The sequence below is a fragment of the Lutjanus erythropterus genome, chromosome 18, assembly GCF_056507025.1.
Source record: "Lutjanus erythropterus isolate fLutEry1 chromosome 18, fLutEry1.hap2, whole genome shotgun sequence".
Classification (NCBI taxonomy): domain Eukaryota; kingdom Metazoa; phylum Chordata; class Actinopteri; order Lutjaniformes; family Lutjanidae; genus Lutjanus; species Lutjanus erythropterus.
The window spans coordinates 34,134,930-34,158,870 of record NC_139334.1 but is presented as its reverse complement, the minus strand read 5'-3'; the positions used below and the strand labels follow the sequence as shown (position 1 = coordinate 34,158,870).

The following is a 23,941-nucleotide window of genomic DNA, read 5'->3' as shown; positions in this document are numbered from 1 at the left end:
CTGACCATGCCATTGTGTAAGATGACACTTATTCTAAGACTCAGTGGTTAATTTCTGATAGCTGAACATACTAGAAGTCTAAAACATTAAATCCATTTAGACATGATACTCAAGATGAGCATTTAGTGTGACGCTGTCCTATACTGAAGGACACGTTAAAATCAATTAAGTTTGTGGCCAAATTAAAGTGAAGTCATTCTTTTAAATACCAATAGATTAATGAAAATTTTAACAGACTGACAGCAAATCAAAGTCAAGCATAAAAACATCATCCAAAGTGGTATGGGACTGCATGTAAGTGTGTGGATAATATGCTGTGTCACATTTTAATGTTGCAATACTACCTTAAGCAAACAGGGAAAAAAATGAAATGAGGAAGACTGGACGGGGTCCAGCTCCGTCACAATACACAGCGTCGGAGGAGCTGGCCCTCTCTAACAATGAGGGGCGCCCAATCATGTAGGAGATTGAAGGAAGCTTCCAATCAGATCCCTGTGCCGGCAGCTCCTAGCATAATTTGCATGTCCAGGGTATGTATATAGGCTTTGGTGGTAAACTACTAAATGCCATTTGTTGTGGCTTTTAGGTGTGCAAATATCTATATCAATATCATCTAATTTCCAGTTGAAGGAGAGACAATGGTACTCCCAGCACATGTCCCTCATGACCCCTCCCCAGAGGTCACGTACTGTTATTCATGTATCATTCTTTAGGTAGAGATTGATGATGACAGTCTCTGGCCTTTAGGGGTAAATGTATCTTCATCGCTTAATCTTCAAATCTATGTTTTAATGAAGTGACCTAGGTTTGCTTGCTGATTTATTTCACATGGAGAGGAAAACCTCCCATCACTCCCCTCAGTCTACAGCCTTCACCTCTAGGAAAGCCAAAAAGGCAAATTGTAAGGCTTTTATATTTTCTAGTAAAGTAAGCACCATGCTAAGTAAATCATGAACACAGTACAACACTAACATGATTAAAAAAAAGTATATCCTCGTTATCTCTGCTGCTTGATGAACACCCCAATGTCTTTAAACTGAAACTGCCTATACAGGCAGGAGCAGATACAATCTGTACCCTCTACCCTGAGTACCTCTACAACAGTACTTTAAAATATTTTGGTAAAGCATGTTGACATTGTATACTCATGACTTTTTCTCTCTTTCCCCAGCTCATACAAAGATCTTGAATAAAATGAAGGAAAGTGATTTGTTATAGCTTGTGTGATATCTGTGCCGGTGGGATGGTCGAGGACCTGATGCATTTTTTCCCCAGAGGCCTTGATAATGAACTGACTGAGATTAACGAGTATCACAACACCAATTTGGTCTGAGTGAAACCAGCTATGTTGTAGCATATATATATGCACTCATTCGCATACTGACTAACAAAATATAAAAGAGATGTTAAAAATCACAGTCCAGAACCTGGGCCTTGATCATCTTTCCTGTCTGAGCGTGTGATGCACGGTGGTCCACGCTTGTGAACAGACACGTCAACCTTATGACACTGGTGTGTGATCTCAGCGCTCTTGGTGATATGTGTTAATGTTCTCTGTGTGGGGAGTGTGTGTGTGGAGATTTCTGTTTGTACTGTATATATGCATGTGTGTTTCTACTTCTACGTGTGTGTGTGTTTTCACATGAGGAGCTGCCTGTATGAAACAGAGACTCACACTGTATGACTACACATACACATCATCTCTGGCCTGGTACTGTACAGGTGAGTTATCAGATGTAACTACAGTATCTGCAGCCACAGACAGAGTACCAAGTGTATGTTAGGTGTAATGTACCATGAGCTGAGTGTGTCCATAACAACCAATCAGAATTGAATATTTAACAAAACCACATAATACACACACATAATAAATGTTCTCTACTGGAAGTTACTTAATTATAATTAGATCCCATTCAGTGATTGTTGGTGTGTCCTCTTCTGTCAGCTACACACATTCAGAAGAAATCACACTTTATCATACAAATAACTTGAGATAGAGATGAATTTAATGCAGATACACTTTTTTTTTTTTTAAATTGTAGCTGTGATTAAACTGTGAGGAACTTTTTATAGCACTAGATGGCACCAGAGCACAGACTACAGTAAAACAGCATGCTATAACCAGCCCAGAGCATGATGTGTGTTATTTATTAAACATTGGAAAACAGAAGGCAGAAGATAACAATGAAGTTTGGGGTCTGGCAGACTACAGCTGTAAAACCTAAATACAATAGAAGTTTATCTGCTCGTATGATCTGTAATCTGTGATTGGTGCTGACAGTCAGACTAGTGGTCTGTTTATTGTGAATTTTATTTCACAAAATTAAAATTACATTTTTTGTTTTCATGTTTAAATGCCTTTAAACCTGCCTTGTCTGCTAGAAATTATTTTTACCACCTATTATTTGACATAATTTGTACACATCCATCACGCCCTCCCTTCTCAGGCTGGCTGAGAAAAAACAACAAAGATATGATGACAAGTAAGAAAAATAACTGAATTTTTCTAAAGCAGAAATGCTTCTTTCTTCTTCTGTCCTTATTTAAGGGTCCTGACCATCAAGTTTAGAAACTATTGGCACAAGACCGTCCACCTCCTGTCCCTGTCTGATGCAGGACCACCTGCTGTCTCTCCCTTCTGTATGTCCTGTCAGCTTTCTACTGTCTCATCATCTATCTGATACAATGGTTCTCAACTTGAGGATCCAGACCCCCACTATGGGTCGCCAAAGCTTCATGGGTAGTCACAAGGCCTTCTTGATTTAAAGGGGCATAAGAAAACTTAAAACAAAAATAATGATTCTATTATTTAAGGAAACGTTATATGAGCATTTTGATCAATTCTATGAAGAATAATACATTTTACAGATTAGATTATCATTTAGGGTGTTTATGGTGCCCTTATCACAGGATAAGGGCAAGAACTTATCATTAGCTATATTCACAGACTCTTCAGTCTCGTCCTGCATTAGCAAAGTATGCAGTTAAAAAAAACCATATTGTGATTATTTTGACTGAAACTGAAATTGTGTTATGCAATTCAATCAGTGGGAATGATCACTTTTGCATTACAAATGTAATTTTTACTGAAAAAAATGTCATGATGATGTAAGATTTGTTGGTGCTATACCAAACAAACATGTTTTCTTACATTTGGAGAACAAGATTTTTAGGCCAGGACATCTCTGCAGCACTACTGTACCTCATTATAATTCTGTTTGTTACACTTTTTTCCCATGCAAACAATTATGATTTGGTTCTACATCTGCAATCCAGATATTTCAGTAGGCTATACTTCAGTTTTGATAATATTGTCATTGATTGTGCAGCCCTAAACCAGAACTAATATAACAACGGCTAAGCTATAAGAGTGAATTTATAAAAAAAAAAAAAAAAAGAAGAAGAAGAAGAAGATGAAGTCTATTCAGCATGTATGACTGTTAAAAAACAACTCACACGATGCAGAAAGAAAATTGTGTCAAAAATTCCAAATTGCTTGTTTGACACAAACTTCCTGCAGTTATTTTGTTCATTGTTTGGGTTAATTTTACAGTTGATCAGTTCTTTTGTATTCTGACTTGAATATAATACAAAATATTGATGAAACATGTCATTTAGTCAGGGGTTGTTAGTTTACTTGATAATAGAAAAGGGCTTCCTTAAGGAAAAGAGGTAGGATGATCTAATCACTGATCTAATAAAGGTAATAACACCTAAAATGACCTGAAAAAGAGCATTTAAATACTCAAACCTGACATGTTATTTCTCCACTTGTTATGTAGTGAAAGGTGCATTCACACCTCCACCTGAGCTTCTATTAACAGAAAAAAATTATTTAGTCATCAACATCAATGATAAACTGATGGCCACATTTGAAGCAGCAGCTAAACTCAAGCAGACTACATCCAAACAACAACCTGCAAGAAAACATTCAGGAGAGCTGAGCTCATACTTTTCTTCACCTGACACAAGTCTGTCATCAAAGAACGAAAATAGGGACTCAGTGTCCCAGTGATAGGTTTATACATTTTTATTTATTTTTGGTAGTTATGTTTTGAATGTTAATTTACTTTTGTATGTAAGTGTGCAAAATGGAGTGCATTCATGTTCAAAGCAATGAAAAGTGATCCACAGTTTAGTATTAATTGACTTTTTCTACCTTCTGTTGAGCTGATTGTCTGAAAAAATATAAAAACCAATCAACTCAGTATTTAAAAATGTGTATTACCAGTTTTGAAAAACTACTACAGTATAAAATCTGTTACTTCAAATGCTAACCAAGATGTTTGTGTTGGCGAGAGTTTAGTTGGACAGTCTTTCAAATTTCTGTATTTGTTGGCTGCTGCTCAGTGCATTCTTTTTATTCCCTCAGTTCTTGTGCTTGATGTTAACATAAACATTGGTCTTACTTTGGAATGACAGTTCAGTCATACTGTGTGGGCTTTTGAAATGAGCCTTGACATCCAAGTACTCATGGATTGGCTTTTCCATTCTGTGCAGTGCTCTATGTGAGATACACATAGAGAACTTTTTTATAGAATGCAGGCTTTTAAATGCAGAGCAGTTCTGAACATGTGGAGTGCACATGTCTGTAGATTGATCATGTTTTGCTGCCAACTCATAGCCCTCACCATTCTATGAAAGGACTTCTTCATCACATCTCACAGGAGGAGGCCACATTTATTCCCAAAAACCCAACCAGTTCTACCGTCTGAGTATAGAGTCGGGGACTGGCGAACTGGAGCATTTCTGCCATCTGAGGATGGAGGAGGGGACTGGCGAACTGGGGACTGGGACACGTTGAAAGAAAGCAATCTAATACCATTACACTGGAGAGGAGGAAGACATCTCTAAAACTGATGTCTCCAAAACTGTATAGAAAAAAAAAACAGTATAGATAAATCAATAGCACTACAGGGCAGGAGGAAAATATGTATTTTTGAAGTGTTCCTTTTAATCTCAAATTTTAAGAACAAATTTTCCATATTCCATGTTACTGAGCACTTCTCCTTTCCCAAAATAATCCATCTACCTGACAGGTGTGGCATATCAACATGCTGATTAAACAGCATCACATTGCACAGGTGTGCCTTATCCTTACCCATGAGGATTGAGATTTGTGCGCAGGCATCCATTCACACCTTCAGCTCTGAGGAGTTTGGCCGCGGTGTCAGCAGCTGTTCATTCTCTTCATACAGGACATTTCCTTACATTCCACCTTGAGTGGTGTTGGAAGCTCAGTGACACAGTGTCTGGATTCTCACCCCCAGGTGGCTCTGTGTGGATCTCATTTCATCAACACCGGAGACACACAAAATCTTGACGCATGGATGTCCTGTCAGGGTATGAAAGAATACATGACAACAAACTGGAAAAAAGTGACGCCCCTAACCACTTACAACACATAAGCAAGTTCTGAAGGCAATACAAAATGCTAATGGCACAAAAATACTTATTTAATATTGGTGGCTGCATGATCAACACTAATGTATTATTTCTGATTGCAATTGTTGTTGTTTTGTTTCCATCATATGCACAATGTTGCAGAACTGACTGGATTAACTAATTTAATATATAAGCCAGGGATATCAAACTCAATTTTATTCTGAGCCACATCAGCATTATGCTTGACCTCGAAGGATGGATTGTAAATTAAGATTATATAAATGTATCTACTTTGATTCAATTATTGGTTTTAGTAATAATTAATTCCAATAGATTTAATTGATTAAAAGGACAGTTTGCCCAAAAGTGAAAATTCAGTCATTATCTCCTCACCCTCATGCCAACTGAAGGTTTAGTTTTTTAGTTCACAAAACACTGCTGGAGTTTCACAGGAAAACAGTCTTGCAGAATCTCCCAAACAATTTAAGTGAATGGTGACCATCTTTGAAACACAAAAAAACAGAATAAAAAACAATAATTGCCTCCATACTGCTCGTCCGGTGTAACTCAAGTCTCCTAAAGGCCTGGCATGCCAAGTTGAGTTGAAAAACTTAATATACACCATGTATTTTTATCTGAAATCCTCACTATAGATCCTTAGCTTGGAGCCTCATTCACATGTGCATGCACACTGTCTGAATTGTGTGGTGTGACGGTGTGTGAATGGCATGGCGGGGCTTTGGGAGACTTAGATAACACCAGACAAGCAGTGTGGAAGCATTTTATGTTTTTCTTTTTTGTTGTTTTTTTCGTTTGCTGTTTTCCTGTGAAGTTGTAAAAAAAAAATAAACCCAACCTTCAGTCAGCATGAGGGTGAATAGATAATGACAGAATTTTCATCTTGGGGTGAACTATCCCTTTAATTGTAAAATTAACTAATAGCTCTGAAAGCAGAAGTCTAGTTCCAGCATTAAAGTCAAACTAGAAATAAAGGTTGTTCCAGCTTGTGTCGACTACAAGCGAGTTTTCAAATCTAAAATGAATATTTGCTCAAAAATAAAATGACTGCATTTTGCTTGGCTGTTACTATTAATGTTATGAGCCACAACCACTCAAATGTGCCACTGCTAGAATCAGCTTACTAACTAGTTCTACTAACACTCAGCAGCTAGATATATTCAGTGCATAGATAACAAAGTCAGGATGCGTTCTGTTGTTTATGGACACTGTGCAATACAGTTGTTAGCTGTGTTGCAGACAAAGTATCTCATGGGCAACATAAAATGATGTGCTGATCCAGATGTTTGGCCCGTGGGTGTCTCTTTGACACCTGTGATATAGGCTGTCAGTTAACGGACAGGGTTAGGGGGGTTGCTTTAAAAATGTATTCAGACATGATGACTATTTACTTGTTAAAAATGTAGTCAGTAACAAAGAAAGTAATGTAACTTTCCATTACTTTTGGATTCCATCAAAATTACAATCTTACTTCTTCCTGTTATCATTATTTTTATTATTTATTAATCTGTCTATGAACGGCACAGTGGTGCAGTGGTTAGCACTGCCGCCTCACAACAAGAAGGTCCTGAGTTCGATCCCCTGGTTTGCTGGGGCAGGGCATTTCCGTGTGGAGTTAGCATGTTCTCCCCATGTCTGCGTGGGTTCTCTCCGGGTTCTCCAGCTTCCTCCCACAGTCCACAGACATACATGCTAGGTTAATTGGTGACTCTAAATTGCCCGTATGGGTGAGTGTGAGTGGTTGTCTGTCTATGTGTCAGCCCTGCGATGAACTGGCGACTTGTCCAGGATGAACCCCGCCTCTCGCCCAATGTCAGCTGGGATAGACTCCAGCAGCCTGCAACCCTTACGGAATAAGCGGTTACAGAAAATGAATGAATGTATAATCTGTTGATCATTTTCTCAATTAATCTATCAGTTGTTTGGTCCATAAAATGTCAAAAAATGTTGAAAAAAGTCCAAGATGACAATCAAAACAAAATGTTTTAATTAAAAAAATAAAGATTAATCAGTTATCAAAATAGATGTAAACTGATTTAACAGTCGCGCAATAATAGATTAAACATTGTAGTTCTAAGTGTTTTATGTTCATTGTTAGGTTTAATCCTGTTACATGTAATCTGTTATTCCCCAAGCCTGGTAACAGATGTGATTTTTCTGGATTAATCTGGAATTCCAGATTTTCTTACCTGAAAATGTGACCACATGAATCATAAAGCTGAAGTGAAGACGCCAACTCAGTGAAACAGAGGTAACCTTTTATTCAAGATTATGATAAAACGCATTTCAGCTCGAATAAAGATATGAAAGAGCACCGCAATATGAAATACAATTGACCGAGCTTTCATTTTAACTTTTTACCAAATAATTCAAAGTGAGTTGAGGATTGCATAGCCACTTTGCATATTGGACTGCCAACTCCAAAATGCATTTTCAGATTGCCTTAAATTGCACATTTTATTGGCAGTGTTATTTGAATAAAGAGGCCCATTAACTCAGTCATTCCCAGACACTGGGTCAGCAGCCACAGGTGGGTCACAGGAGAGTTTATTTGTGTACCAAATAAATAAAAGTTTATGGAAAACTTTTTAATCGTTATATTATTATCATTTAGTGGACTAAAATGTCATCATTTTATGAGCTGAAAATAACAATTACTTTCATTGCAGATTAATCTGTCCATTATTTTCTCAATTAATCGATCAGTTGTTTGGTCTGTAAAATGATGAAAAATGTGAAAAATATCAATCAATGTTTTCCCAGAGCCCAAGATTACATCTTTAAGAATCCAGAAAACATTAATATATAAGAAACTTAACAGAAAAATTGTATTGTGGTTTTATAGTTCATATAAGAACCAGAATCCAGAGAACATTCACATTTAAGATGCTGAAATCAGAGAAATTTGCCTTTTTTTCTTTAAAAAATTACTCAATTCGATTAACTAATTATGAAAATGGTGGGCGTTCAATTTAATAATTGATTAAGCATTGCAGCTTTAGTCAAGATAATATAAAGTGATGTGGAAATGGAAGTAAAAATGGTGAGGAACATTAATATATGCACAAATTACCAAGATTTATTAATAAGGTCTATTGTGGACTGGGTGATGATTAGGGATGGGAATTGATAGGATTTTTATGATTCCGATTCCATTTTTGATTCTGCTTAACAATTCGGTTCTTTATCGATTCTCATTCAGAAAAAAGGAGAACAAACAGGAAGCTAGACGTGAACTGGAGCGAGTACTGCCAGCCTCTGAGCCAGTCAGACTCTGTCTCTCGTCATGGTCATCTAAATGTAATGCATGAGAAGGCATTTATTTAACCTTAACAGTTAGTAATAGCATATTTTACAATGAGGCAAATGGCACTAACATGATAGGCAGTGTTAGTTAGTTAGTTACCTGCAGTATTATAGCAGAGGATGTGCTAATGTTGCCACTGCTGCTGGGTTGAGATTCACTCCGGAGCGGATCGAAAACGCGACATTCATTCAAAGTTATCGCATGCTGTGTGTGCAAATGTTTCTGCATATTGGTAGTATTTCCTCCCTTTGATGAAATATCCACTTTGCAAGTATTGCAAGTTGCCCTGTTGTCATCCTTTCTCGTGAAATGTAACCAAACTTTATGCAACGTGCATGGTGACGTCATTCGCTCCCACTGGAATCGATAGGGGAATCATTTGCAAAATTGGCAAATGATTCCAAGGAATTGAAACACCGGGAACCGGTTCTCAACAAGAACCAGTTTTCGATTCCCTTCCCTAGTGATGATGGTTTGTCAGTTTTAGAAAGTGGGTCACCAGAAAAAAAGTTTGGGGAAACTAAACTAACTCCAGAAGGAGCCCTTGTTTTGTGATCATTTTATCCAGTGAGGTCAAGTTCTAACTACACTGAAACTTATCATCACAATTGAATACAACTGGGTTCTTTGAATCCATGAGAGTCCAGTGATATTTTAATGCTTTTTAGGGACCCTATTATACAGAAAAATTCAACTACCATTTAGGTGAAAATAATGCATTTATGCTGGATGGACAAACTGAATGGTTTTTGCCCCAAACTTCATGGGATTAGCATAAAGTGTCTATATAGGCAAGACTCTTGGATATACACAGATCCATTTTCATTCAGATATAACATTTAGCCTAAATTTGGAGTGCTCTTTAGCACCCTTTTCCCCAAAATATCACGACATGGATGGTTAGATCCTAGATTCTCAAACTGTTGTGTGTGTACCACCGGTGGTACGTGAGCTCCTTCTGGTGGTACGTGAAGGAACATCTGAAACATTTTCTCAAAATAAAATGAATTCATTAAAAAAAATATATACTATCAAAAATGCTGCAAAAAACATGTCTCCGAATGCAAACTATCATGAGGAGAAGTGCAGATGAGGAGGAGGATATTTTCAGGCTGCTGTATTGAAAATGAAGTGGATGAGTGTTAGTGGCTTCTTATGAAGCACCAGTGAAGTGTCCACAGCTACCACACACCACAAAACAGTTAGGGGTGACTCAGAGAGCTTGATATTTTCTGAGGTGGTTACACAGTATATGAGAGCGTCCATTGCAGAGTTTATTAATGCTGTACACTGTAAAACTGAATACTCCAAGTAAATATTTGTATTAAGTAGTGAAACTTCAAATGTATTAAGAGGTTCTGCTAACTGCCAGTAGACCCTTTCCTTCATTTGTGTTTATTAGACTAAAATTCTCAATTAATGTGGGAAATTCAGTCCTTAAAAACCCAAATATTTTATGACATTAAAGAGAAAATTCCTTTTTTTGATTTCCCTATACATGAAATCATGTGCTAATGTACTTACTGATTGTAGTAATACTGTATACTAATATACTATATATTGCGTTATACTAATTTATTCAGTTCTGTTAACTGGATAAAAATTCTGAGTTGCATTTTTCTGAAATACTTGAGTTGGCTTAATTGTGGCAACTAATTGCCTCTGTTGTTTTGAGTACTACTGACTTATTTGAGTTTATAGTGCAGTAAAAAAAATAGATGAAGAAATGTCAAATTATGAGGTATAAAGTCAAAAGTAAGAGATAAAAGTGAGAGGCCGTTTTGGTGCCCCCTCCAGCACGTGGTGCCTGTGAATCACATGTACATAGCAGCGGTGCAAATGTAACTTGTACACATGTAAAGCCCTGTTCACACACTGCTTTATTATTACCACCTCATGAGTTAGTAGTTTACCTCGTCTACTCGTGCGTCGTGCAGCATGTTAGCGTGGTTGTGTTTCCCTGAAATACACTGACCAAATCTCACAGACGATCCCTGGATGAATCTGGATCATAATGAGTCTCCATGCTGAGACGAGATGAGCGTCCTGATTTTGCACCTAAAATGTAATCAAACACTCATTATCATTTCATCCATTATAACCAGCCATTAGTCCATTATTTGCATGTGACGTTTTACAGATCCGAGCCACGGCACGTTTGCATGAGGTTAAGAGCACAGAGGATTTTTGCAGCTCCTGTGATTCACAAGTTGAAACCAGGTCAGAGTCACAGATCAGCAGCATAACTGAGCACAGACGCTGGAAATAGAACTTTTTAACTTCTGCACTAACAAATCACTGATTCTCCATCTAATATCAGATTTTAGTAGTGCGGTTTTATAGTTCATATAAGACAAGAAGACTCTGAGCATGTAGTATAAGATGAAACAACAGTTAAAGAAACATGCTAGAATAGAATAATGAAATAGAAAAATAAGATGTAACCAGTATGTTTTGAATAATGTGTTTTTGAAGTATAGCGTCAGTTTTCTTTAAAATACATAGAACAGTGTAATGTTACTGTAACCAAACATCCTGGGTTCACCGAACCGTATAAACTCAATAAGACACAATGAACTGGACAAAACCTTGACACCTCTCCATTTAATGATTGTTATTAATGTGAAACATTTTCTTTTTTCTGTCTCTCATTTTTTTAATTGTGGACACTGAACGCTCCTGTATGGTGATGGCACAGACACGTGCCAACATGCCAACATGGATTTATTTGCATTTCTTAGCCTAACTTTAGTTCATCCTAACATGTGAGATGCTCCAGTTTGAGATGAAACAAAATTTTCTGGTTTAAGATTTGATTTGCAGTAACTGCAACTGTATGTGATTAAATGGGCAACCAGCCTCTTCAAGCTAGAATAGTCAAGGTGGTCCTAAAAGTGTCTGTGTTGTCATTTAAAATGTTTTTTATATAATATACATAAAAGGCAAAGAAAAAGTGATAATTTTTACCTGTTTTGGCTGTGGGTGGTCATATCGACCAACAAAATCACCACTGTTATATTGTTACTTTTTGCACAGTTGGAGACTTTCAGTAAGACTTCACAAATGGTCTCAATTTCTTATTTCCCAATATTAAAATACAAATACTTAATTAATTAGACTCAATTAAAAATGAAGTAGGGGAGACCTGGGATGGTTGTAACATTTTTTTGTCTCAGCACCTATAACTCACTGAATTTTTGTGTTAAAGCTCTGACAATATGAAACAAAGTACTCTTAACTTATTACAAACAGCAGTGTTTAGAACTTTTTTTGGTTTTATTTCTGTAATTGTTTCCAGCTTTTTCCCATAGGCTTTGGTTGTTTTTTGTTATGATTCTCTGTGAAAATGTATTATTATTGTTAAAATAACATGTTTATAATCATATAAAATACATTTAACTGCTTCTGAGTAATTCTAGATTAATCTAAAAATTTAATCAGATCACTGATGGTTATTATTCTACAATAAATACTGCTGTGAATATATGCAGTCATTACAGTTTACTACATGTGATGGCAGCATATTGACAGATATATAAATTAATTTGACAAAATTTACATTTTGGCATTTAAATTGACATTTTTTGTCTTAGTCTGTTACTTATCATGAGAGATAATATAGTTTGGAAGTCAAAATAACCACTTATAGCCATTCTATGACTTATCCAATCCTGGCCCTTCTGGTGTTAGCAATGACCATATCATTAATCATCCTATTGGTTGTTTTACACTTGTTACAGTTTTGAGGCCCATCAGGACAAATAATCCAAATGATCATAATTACAGTTAGCAGCAGCAGAACACTGCCACAGAGGAAAATATAACCCTGTTCTCACACAAAGAAAAGACACATTTAACATGTTCTACATTATCCATTCAGTCACTGATCAAACTGTACACAGTCTTGATGGCCTCCCTACAAACCCACTGAGCCGAGCTAATGAGATGTTTATTCAAAAGGCTGTGTAAATATCAGGCAAATGCAAATATTCCAACACCTAATCAAGCTGACACATATTTACTTTTTATCAGTGGTGCGTTCACTCTCCCTGGAGATATTTTTAGTGGCAGGGATTATAGTAAACTGATTACATGAATAGTGTGTGGAACTGATCACATCAACTAAGAAACCACAACAAGATTTCAAGACCTTAGATAAATGGTCATGGAGAAAATGTTTTTTGTCTGTTTGCGTTTTTATTTTTAATAGTCATTGCATTATGAAAATAAAGATTTTTATATGATTTACAATAAAATCATAATAAAAAGTTATCATAGGCGACCATTTGAAAAAAAAAACTTTACGAGAAAAGTAAAGGTGTAATTTTCCAAGAAACTGTTATTTTACCACTACGTATTATGAGATAATGTTAGAGAAAATATTATACACATATATACATGTATACACAAACCCATATGTATTACTTATGGGTTTGTGTCCCCTGTGAAACCTTAAGTCATACATCACGGGACAACACAACGTAACACAGTGCAACGCAATGTAACACAATACAAAGTAAGGCGATGTAACATAACAAAAAACGTAAGGCAACGTAATGCAATGTAACAAAACATACTGTAACACATCAAAACATAACATAACATGATGCAACATATCAAAATGTAACATAACATAACAACATAAAGTAATCCATCAAAATGCAACACGTAACATATCAAAATGCAACGTAAAGTAATATATCAAAATGTACAGTAACATATTATATCAACATGTAACATAACATAACATAGCATAACACAACGTAGCCTAACATAAAATAATGCATGGTACCATAATATAACGTATCAAAATTTAAGGAAACGTAACATTAAGTAATGTATCAAAACATAATGTAACATAATGTAACATATTATAACGTAACATATCATAAGGCAACATAACATAAAGTAACATATCAAAAAGTAACAGAACTTATTAAAACCATACCATAAAGTAACACAAAGTAACATAACATAACAAAAGGTACTGCAACATAATGTAACAGAACAGAACGGAACTTGATGTAATGTAACGTAATATGATGTAACTTGATGTAATGTAATGGAATCTAGGAGCAAGCATCGCCATATTGATTGAACTCTTCTTGCTTACATCAATAAACTTGGATTTTTTTTAAAGTTTTTAATTGTGTAACAGAGCTCAACTCTTGACATTGCACATATTGTACATACTCTCAGTGTGTGTATGTGTATAACTTTTCATCATTCATATGTGTGAATGACTGATTTTAAGAATGAATAAATGTTTTGTATTTTATTATTTTCTAATTTACATAGCACAAAGGAGCTATAACACACATTTCATTGTGCAACCCCATGTTGGAATATTACACAATAAAAACCATAAATACCCCTCCCAAATTCAGATTGAGTCTTAAGTCAAAATTCATTTTAAGTAACTAAAATAAATGGATTATTCTCATTACTGGTGCACATCTTGTCCTACCATTGGCTGAGACTTCCTGTGTTGTTCTCATGTAGCTGCATCATTACAACCCGTAATTCTTTTATAAGTGCCCGGTAATTAATTGCAGCAGACTTCACCCTGTACTTAACCAAGACTGTAATCTGAAGGCCGACCGAGCGAGCCGGCCCTCAGCTGCTCTTACAGCTCACACTGCAGTGCAACGGCAGTAACGCAATAAACTGCATCATTGACATGTGATATTCTTTTAGTTGCGGTGTCAGGAGCAGGAGGTCCTCAGGAACACTTTCACACAGAGTGCACAGACAGAGGGAGGAGCGGGAGGAGAGGAGGCAGATGGAGGGAAAGTAGGAGCAGAAGGAGGAGTGGAGGGGGGGCATGAGCACAGGGGGAGCAGCAGCTGGTGTTATCTGCTCATGTGGGTGACACCTCTGGGTGCCCCACCGTGATATGGAGGCGAGGATGGAAGGAAAGAGGGGGCATGTTATACTTAAAAAATACAACCCATGGATCCCATGAAATTAATTCAATGTATGTCACATAAATAAATAAATGTGGTGTGTCAGTATCATCCACATGTAAATGTACCCAAAGATGGAATTGCATGGAACATTTTCTATGATGCCCATGTCTATAATGCATTATAAACATACTTATAAGGCATTATAATCTGCTAATAGCACTGGATATTAGCAACTATAGTTATAAGCACTCATTAAATAATGATTTATAACAATAATCATAACAAAACATAAACATTTTAGGCATTTTAGAATGACTTATAAGGTCATATATCATAATACCTCATAACTGCATAATTATAATGCATTATAACAGTGATTATAATACATGATATAATGATTACAATGTATAACACATGATCCTTGTAAAAAAGTGAGCCATGAGTAATCAGAAAATATGACATATTACAGCGTCATTCTGAAATGCTTCATAATGTGTTATGATTATCGTTTAAAAAGTATATTTATAATGCATTATAGACATTGGCATCATAAAAGTGGTACCAAACCTTTTTAACAGGTAAAACTTAGGTCAACTAATAAAGGAAACATGATTTTATTCTGCAACGTGTTGGAGGTTATTGGTAGTTGTAGTCCCTCTAACTGCCTGCTGCCTTCTGGGAAACTGCTGCCAGCAAAGCTGTTTCATCTCAGGCCAGCAGCCAGCAGCTAACCAGGCTGCTGCTGCTAAGCTTCACTTTATATCGCAGTATAATCTTTTATGTTTACTGTTAAACTTATTGCTCGTTCAGATACTCCTTCCTTTCTTGTGCGCAAATGCATGTTTACAATGATAGCCATAATTATGCACATTTAAATGTTCTTTGTCAAGTCTGATATTCACAGACAAACTTTAAGAAAACTGGAGCTTGTGTCATTCTGCATATTAAAATATATTTAAAAACTATTCCTGCTAACAATCCCCAGTTTTACTAAATGCAGCTGTAATCTGATTACATTTTTTTTTTCTAGAACTGTAATGTAATACAATTATGCTTTTCTCCTATTCTATTCTACATAATTTTGCTACATGTAAATTGTTACTCCCTGAGTCTGACTGTCAGATTTTGTAATAACCATACATTATTATTAAAATATGAAATTACACAAAACGTTTTGACTGAACTTTAACATTTTAGGTAAGTTAACTAGTGGGCAGCCTACATCAGAGTGTTAACTTCTTCCTGACAGTTGTGTTTTACGAGCAGTACAACTCCTCAAGGTGTGAGCTTACTTCTGAACACAGAAAACATCAATATTGTTCTCAATAGTTAGTAAAAGTACCTTAATTCTCCCCTTGTTACTTATAATTACACAGTAACTTGCATAGTAATTTATGACTTTTCAATCTCATAATTTACTTTTTATCTCATTTTTTCGACTTTTTATCTCATAATTTTTTTACTTTTTATGTTGTAATTGTGATGATTTATCTCAAAATTTACTTTTTATTCCTGAATTTTGACTTTTTATTCCATAATTTTGTCTTTCATCTCATAATTATGACATATCAGACGTTTTCTCTCATAATTTAGACTTTTTTATTTTAGACTTTTTCCCCCTCATAATTGTGTCCTTTTTTTTTTTATCTCTTAATTCACTTTTTTTTCTCACAATTTTGACTTTTTATCTCATAATTTCAACTTTTTATCTCATAATTCTTACCTTTATCTAATAACTATGACTGTTATAATGGACATTTTCTGTCATAATTGTGACTTATCTTACAGTTGACGTTTTTCTCATAATTGTGACTTTTTGTCTCGTTCTTTCGACTTTTATCTAATAATTTAGACTTTTTCTCTCATAATTATGACATTTCATGGGAATATCTTTGTCTTTCACTGGCAGAAATGGGCTTCCATATTTTTCCGTGCCTGCAGGACAACATTAAAGCGGCTCATCTTACCCCACTCTCCCCTACTAAACATTGTGAAAATAACCAAATATGTGTGTAATATTGACAATAATGATAATAACAAACTCTTGTGCGGCCGGTGTTGTGACGGGTTAAATGCAGCAGAGTTCTTCTTCATTCCCTTCACGCCCTGCAGTCTGAGCAGAAGCCATTTCAGCTCCCGTACCGCGCGTCTTATCTGCTCTCTCATCAGTTAGTCGTGCGTTGCGTTTTCTAATGCATTTTCTGGGATTTTAAACAATTAATTAAGCTGCTGTTCGGCCCGTGACGCGCGGTGAATGGAGCCCCGAAACTGCGCAGCAGCTCCGCACATGTGATGCTCTTCTCTCTCCCTCTCTCTCCCTCTCTCTCCACCTCTCTCTCTCTCTCTGTGTCTCTGACTAAAGGTGACCGGGAGCCGCTCTGCTCCGCTCCGCGCTGCTCGCTGCTCGTTATTTAACGCGTTGAGACTGAGCGGCAGGCAGCAGGCAGGCAGCGGGGACACAGACGAGCCTGACGCACATCTGCCCCGGACACTGTTGTGACTGACCGCTGCTGGAATAAAGCTGAGCGGGCTGCCGGAGGGGGGGGTGGGGGGGTTCTGCGTGTGTATTGACATCTGAAGGAGGCTGCATGTGCCGGTTCATGCTCTCCAGGTGAAGCCTCCTTTACACCTACAGCCTGCGTTCCTCCTCTCCTCCACCACCGCGGCTGCGTCTCCATCCAGACTCACCTCGCCGCGCCTCGCCGCTGACGCTTGGATGTTGGTGAAACGACGCGCATGCGTTGCTCTTGGAATAATTTCGCTGGCTAAGTTGCATCCCTGAGTGAGATCTTGTGTCAAAGTCGTCGGCAGGATCGGAGTTAGTGATGTGGGGGACTCTGGACCGCGGGTGCTGGGGGGTCTGCTGCCTGTCCCTGCTGGCGACCGTGGTGTGCGGGGCGCAGAGGTGAGATCCGATCAGAACCGCATGTGTCATGTCTTTATTTCACGCAGGGCCCCGCAAGATTTCAGCTAAAAAAAAAAAAAAAAAAATGTGTGTTTGTGTGCAGTGCCAACGAGCCCAGCAACATGTCCTACGTGAAAGCCACCGTGGACAAACTGCTGAAGGGCTACGACATCCGTCTGCGGCCTGATTTTGGAGGTAAAGTGTTCATGTAACCTGCATGTGCTGCTCCGCGGGCTGCTGGGATGCTTACTAATGCTCCGCTGCTGCTGTCATATGTTCCACAGGCGCCCCTGTGGACGTTGGCATGAGCATAGACATCGCCAGTATCGACATGGTGTCTGAAGTCAACATGGTAAGTTACACGCTGCAGCAGAGTTCCTCCACCTAACAGATGGAGAGGCTGGAGATCCGTGTCTTTTACTTGCTGCAGCGCCGCTCCTGAAGCAAACTAAAAAGATTCCCCGCGCTCCCCTCCTCCTCCTCCTCCTCCTCCTCCTCCTCCTCTCCCCCCCCCGCTCCCTTTTCAGCACCATGGAGAGATCCGCAATGTGTCAGAGCCAATCCGTATGCATCAAGTACTTCCCCGCGGTGTCACAACCGGCGGAGGCTGAGAATTAACAAGACAGAGACCGACAGACATAGAGAATGAGATGAGAGAGGCAGGGGAGGCTGTTTAGCGATTCCACACACGCATCTGCGGCCCCAGCATGCGTGGAGGAGCTCCGGTGTCAGAGCGGCTTCTGCAGGGGGAGAAACGGACACAAGCAGGAGAAGACAGGAGAGAAGAAGACGTTTGTCTGTGCGCGTGTGTGCGTGTTTTTTGGCCGTTTTTTTTGGCCTGAGTGCAGTAATTACATAACGACTGTCAGTGAGTCAACAGGAGGAAGGAGGCCCGGAGAAGCAGAGTGTCTGCAGAATATGATTTGACCACTTAATACAGGCTATCAATGCAGCGCTGCCAAGGTGCCCAGGGAATACACACACACACACACACACACACACACCAAGGTTTTTTTTATAGCAGAGCGTGCACGTGCAGAGAAAGTGTGTGTGTGTGTGTGTGAGAAAGAGAGAGATTCAGAGTTTCGGACTTGACGTATTAATAAGACGTTCTGCATTTGAAACCCAGATAAGTTTGCAGAACTCAAAAAATTGAGGCAATTCAGTTGCCATTTTCTGGACTTCATAAACTCAAAAGGTGGAAGTTATCAGGTCTCATAATTTTGACTTTGTGTCTCTTCATTTGAAAGTTTTTTCTCTATTCATTTATTTATTTACTTATTTGACTGCACTATAAACCAAAATAAATTAGTAGTACTCAAAGAAATTGATGCGATTTTTTCATTCACCCCTCTTAAGTTAACAGAACTTGATTCTTTCCGGTATAAAAAGACATTATTTCATGTTCAGTAAACTCAGTATTTATTAGTTTATTTTTTTTAAACATCTTTTCACTCAAAAATATTTACTTGATAAAACTCAATCATTTACCTCAAAACTTAAAATATGTGTTCTAGGGACCTGTTTATAGACCTTATTTTCCTCATAATGGAAAATCTATTGTTTAATAAGCACATTTTTTTGGGCATTTAACATTTTTAAGTCAGGAGAACATCTAAACAAATTTTAAGTTTTCAACTCTTATTACAAATAATTATTTTGAGCTTTCAGATTTACACTGTTGCGGAAACTGCCTTCCATATTTTCAACAACATAACTAAAAAATGGCCAATCATACCCCACTCTCCCCTACTAAGCAAATTTTGAGAATAATCAAATCTGATTGCCATGTTGATAATAATGATAATGACAATAATCCTGACATCTATTCCATTATATAGTTGAGTATGCACCTTCAGAGGAAGTGTGTGTGTGTGTGTGTGTGTGTGTGTGTGTGTGTGTGTGTGTGTGTGTGTGTGTGTGTAAGAGAGAGACTCAGAGACTCAGACTTGATGTCTTATTAAGACAGACTGCTCTGCAAACCTCAATAAGTTAGCAGTACTAAAAAAACTGAGTTCATAAACTCAAAAGTTGGTTATCAGAAGTTAAATATTTTGAGTTAGTGTTACATGTACTCTTCAGTTACAGCTAAGTTAAAATGATAGATTAACCCAACTCAAATATATTCAGTAATTGCAACAAAATAACTGTCATTCACCCCTCTCATTGCAATGAGACAGAACTGAATAAATTTAAAGTAAAACACATTTCATTTTCAGTAATATTTGTGTTTCTGTGACATTTTTAGGCACTCTGTTCTCTCATTAATTATGAATAAATAAATTATGAGTTTAATAAACACAAAAGAAAGAAACTTGTACTTACAATCAACATCTTGCAGTGCACTGTAATCTCTAAACAAAACTTGAGTTTTCACCACTTACTATAAATGACTCATTAGTTTTTGCAATAAGTTAACAGATCTAAATAAGTTCAAATATAAAAACACCTTATTTCATTTTCAGTAAACTCAATATGATAATATATTTTAATCTATTACAATATTTGTTGTTTAGGGACCTTTTTGGGGACACTTTTCTGTCATTAATTGAAAATTATGAGTTTAAATATAAAAACTTTATTTCATTTTCAGAGGTGAGTAAAAATTGTATTTACTGAAAATATTTGAATTGACTTAATCAATTTAAATTTAATTGTAATCAAAGAGTACATGTTGCACAAACTCCAAACATTTAAGCTCTGATAACCTCAAGAAAATTGTGGCAACTTAATTTTTTTGTTAACCTCTTTGGGGTTTTGATTTTTACTCATCAATTATGCTGGAAAATATATTTTAAAAGATCTCTTGGCTATTAAACCTTGTAACAGGTCAACCTCCAAGAGATTACATTATTATTATTACATTATTTCTTATTATTATTATTATTTTTTTAATTAAATGTATACATGAACTCCCTCAGATGGAAAATCCTCATATAGAGGTGGTGTATGTGAATTTACGTAACATTGCTCATTTATTAACATCCCTAAACCTAAATGAGTCATTTCTGTTTCTTATTTTTAAAGTCTACACAAATGTTCTATATTTCCAATTGCCAGTGAGGGAAGCACTAAGGCTTTTTAACCCCTCTCCAGTGCTCCCAGTGGTTTTGGCAAAACCATTATATGAAAGTGAATAAAGATTATTTTATTTAACATTTTAGGGTTCATTTATCATAGGTCACCGTAAAAATGAAAAGGTTTTGAAAACTCAAGGCAATGTACTTATGTAGAGCAATTCTTACATTCTCCAGCTGTAAAAATATGTAGTCTGTACACTGACTTTAAAATAGTTTTAACGTCTTGTCCACTATGTCTATGGCTCAGGGCTTTTCTTCTAAATTTTGACAGTGACCAGACTCAAATAAAAAAAAGAATATGGAAAACAGCTCCTTCTCAGATGTTTTTTTTCTTTTTTTGGCCAAAAATATCTCTTGCGATTGTACAGAGGTTGCAGATCCCTGGTCTAAACCAAAGTAATACAAATGTAGCTTATGTGTAGGAAAATTTGCCTGTTTCTCTCTCTTTAATCATTGATAATGGGTGCAATGATAAATAAAAATGTGACAGCCATCACTAAAATAATGCATCTGCATGCAGAAATTTAAAAGTAATGCAAAAGTTACTTTAACTAACTTTAAGTAATTATTTTTATATGTTGTAAATAGTAAAGTGATTTAATTACTGTTAAGAAAAGTAACTGTTAACTGTAACAAATTACTATATTTCAGTAATTTGCCCAGCAGTGATTACTGCTAACTTGCCTGTGAAGCCCTGCACATGGAAAGCTGACACTAGAGGGGTACCTCAGCATCACAGTTTGAAGCATAGGGCCACTGACCAAGCTGTTGTGTTTAATGAGTTGTGAACAAGGATGTGTTGCTAGGTTACGCTAGTTAATTAAGAACCTGCATTAACACAACCGAGACCATCACTATATGAATCATCTCTTGTTATTGGCTTGTGGGACATATTTGGTTTCTTGTTACTCAGGATTAAGGTAGAACACACTCACATCCAGCACTGGAATAACTGTTAGAACATTGGAGTCATTTAGTCTGCTGTCACAGCCTGAAACTGTTAAGTGTAATTGTGTGTCAGAATCCAGGGCAGCTACCTGTATTATTAAGCTTAGCTGTTCTTCACTTTTAACCAATGGATGTAACTAAAATTTCCATATCCCTCACATTTGTTAAACACATTTCACATTTTTTGAGGACTTGAGACTGCCTTAACTAAAACTGATGCGACCTGACTTTGCTTTGGTATTCATGACTTGAGACTTAGACTTGAGACAGATGACTCTAAAAGACTTGACTTTTTAAAATTAAATAATTTTTTTCTAGGCAGACCAGCACAGACAAAAGCATGAGGCAGCTATCATGGTGTACTGATAGCAATTCTATTTGCCTTTACAAGCAGTGTATGTGTTTTTGCAAGGCATATTTTGAGTTCTGGTATATGGCTGTTGTTTGGAACTGTTTGATTGGCTGCTGGGCTGGTGTTGCGGTGGTTTCAACCTGCCATTTGGTGGGTTTTGTCATGAAGACCTGGCACACCTGGTTTCCGTTTTCTTCTCTTTTTGCTCATATACTATAAACTGTCAAATTGACTGTACATAAAGATCATCGTGCAGAAATCATGGACGACGTAAATTGTATTACAGCTATATGGTTCATGTAGCACTCTCTCTCAGTTGTTCGTGATGTTACACTGTCTAGTCAATGTTACGTGTATCCATTGTACCACTCTAATGTCTCTTTTAAGCTAAGTATTGTATTTCTGTAAACAGAGTTAATGTGGTTTCAGTTCAGATATTATAGCAATAATGGGTGACACTTTATTTGAAGGGGTGTGCATAAGACTGACATTACACTATCCTAACCTGACATGATGGCTGTCATGAACATGAAGCAGTCTTTATGGATGTTTAAACTGTTGAGTGTCATTCAGTCAGTTATGTCATTTTTAATGCTATGACATTGTTTGAGATGTCTTTGCTATGACAACCTGACATTAACCAAGACCTACTTGTGACACTTAATGTCTAAACTGTACCACTTAAGGGCAAGGGAATTATTTATGCACTTGACAACATAAACACTTAATGGCATTTTTATGACTGAGCTCATAAGCTCTGAGCTGTCGCACTGACTGTCAAGAGCATTGGTGCAGATGTCACAGACAATGTTAATTGTATTACAGCTATATAGGTCATGTAGCGCTCTCTCTTAGTTAATTGGTCATGATGTTGCACTGTGTACTGCTGTATTGTTGGTAAAGACATTCATTTGCCTTGCTAAGAGTTAAGCTAATTGGCTAGCCTGGCTAGCTTGCCCTGTATTACTGTGAACAGACAGTTACTGTTGTTTCATCTGATATTAGAGCAATAATGGGCAAAACTTCATTTGGAGGGGAATGCATAAGACTGGCATTACGCCATGACATGACTTGTCTCCTGTCGTGTCTTTATTATGACAATTAGACATTAACCAAGACGTAACCTGTTGTAAATATGCCAGAGAATGTCTAATTGTCAAACTTAATCTCCAAAATGTAACACTTTAATTAAGGGAATTATTCATAACACCCTTATAAAAGCATTTGACAGCGTAATAACACTTAATGACATCTTTATGACATGTCCAAAATGTATCACTGTGGCAGAAATTAAGTGAAATATATTATGGGTTCATGACACCAATGTCAAAACCAACCACATATGACCATATAAATGTTATTTTAACACATGAAGCTAAATAGTTTTTTAAGTTTGGTAATTAGGCCTGCTATGACATGTTTATGACATGTTACGTTAATTTCAAGTCATCATTACAAAGACATCTCAGACAATGTAAACTTTGGATTAAAAATGAAATAACTGCCTGAATGACACTTAACAACAACAATCATAAAGACTCCTTCATGTCATGTCATGGTTATGAGGCTGTCACGTCTGATGCACACTTAGGCCAATCTCTGTTTATAGCTAGCGCTGGCTATCAGCTGCCTTTCCAACACTCCCACCTGTAACATCTCATCTGCTGCTGTCTGAAAATGAGTATTCAAATCATTTTTAAATATTCAGACTCAATATATATTGAAAATCAATAGGTTTGACAACACTATTGGCAATTGACCTATTCTGGCACTGCAGTATGAGGAGGTGTTGTGGAAGTCATCTGCCTGTATCAGGACAGAGCCTGCTACATTATTGACATTCATAGTGCTCATACATAAGTCATCTTTAAAATGAGAGTGTGGATTTGTGCGAGTAAATACACACAGTGTTTGTGGAGTTAATGATGTGCTGTCATTGTGAGCCCAGGTTATGAATTGTTTATTACCTTGACTCGGAGCTGTCAAATGTTCCGATGGGAGAGATGGACGGAGCCCAGTGCCAAGATCTGATTGGAC

General features: G+C 37.0%; 1 protein-coding gene across 1 annotated transcript in view; it reads left to right on the top strand.

Moving 5' to 3' along the window:
* The first annotated feature begins 17,167 nt into the window (after positions 1–17,167).
* Positions 17,168–23,941, top strand: part of gabrb1 (gamma-aminobutyric acid type A receptor subunit beta1) — a 97,204-nt gene continuing 90,430 nt past the window's right edge. Inside the window, exons 1-3 of the mRNA XM_084741961.1 lie at positions 17,168–17,524; positions 17,628–17,719; positions 17,809–17,876. Coding sequence (XP_084598087.1) covers positions 17,445–17,524; positions 17,628–17,719; positions 17,809–17,876 — 240 coding nt within the window. The 5' untranslated portion in view covers positions 17,168–17,444. The remainder of the gene's footprint in view (positions 17,525–17,627; positions 17,720–17,808; positions 17,877–23,941) is intronic.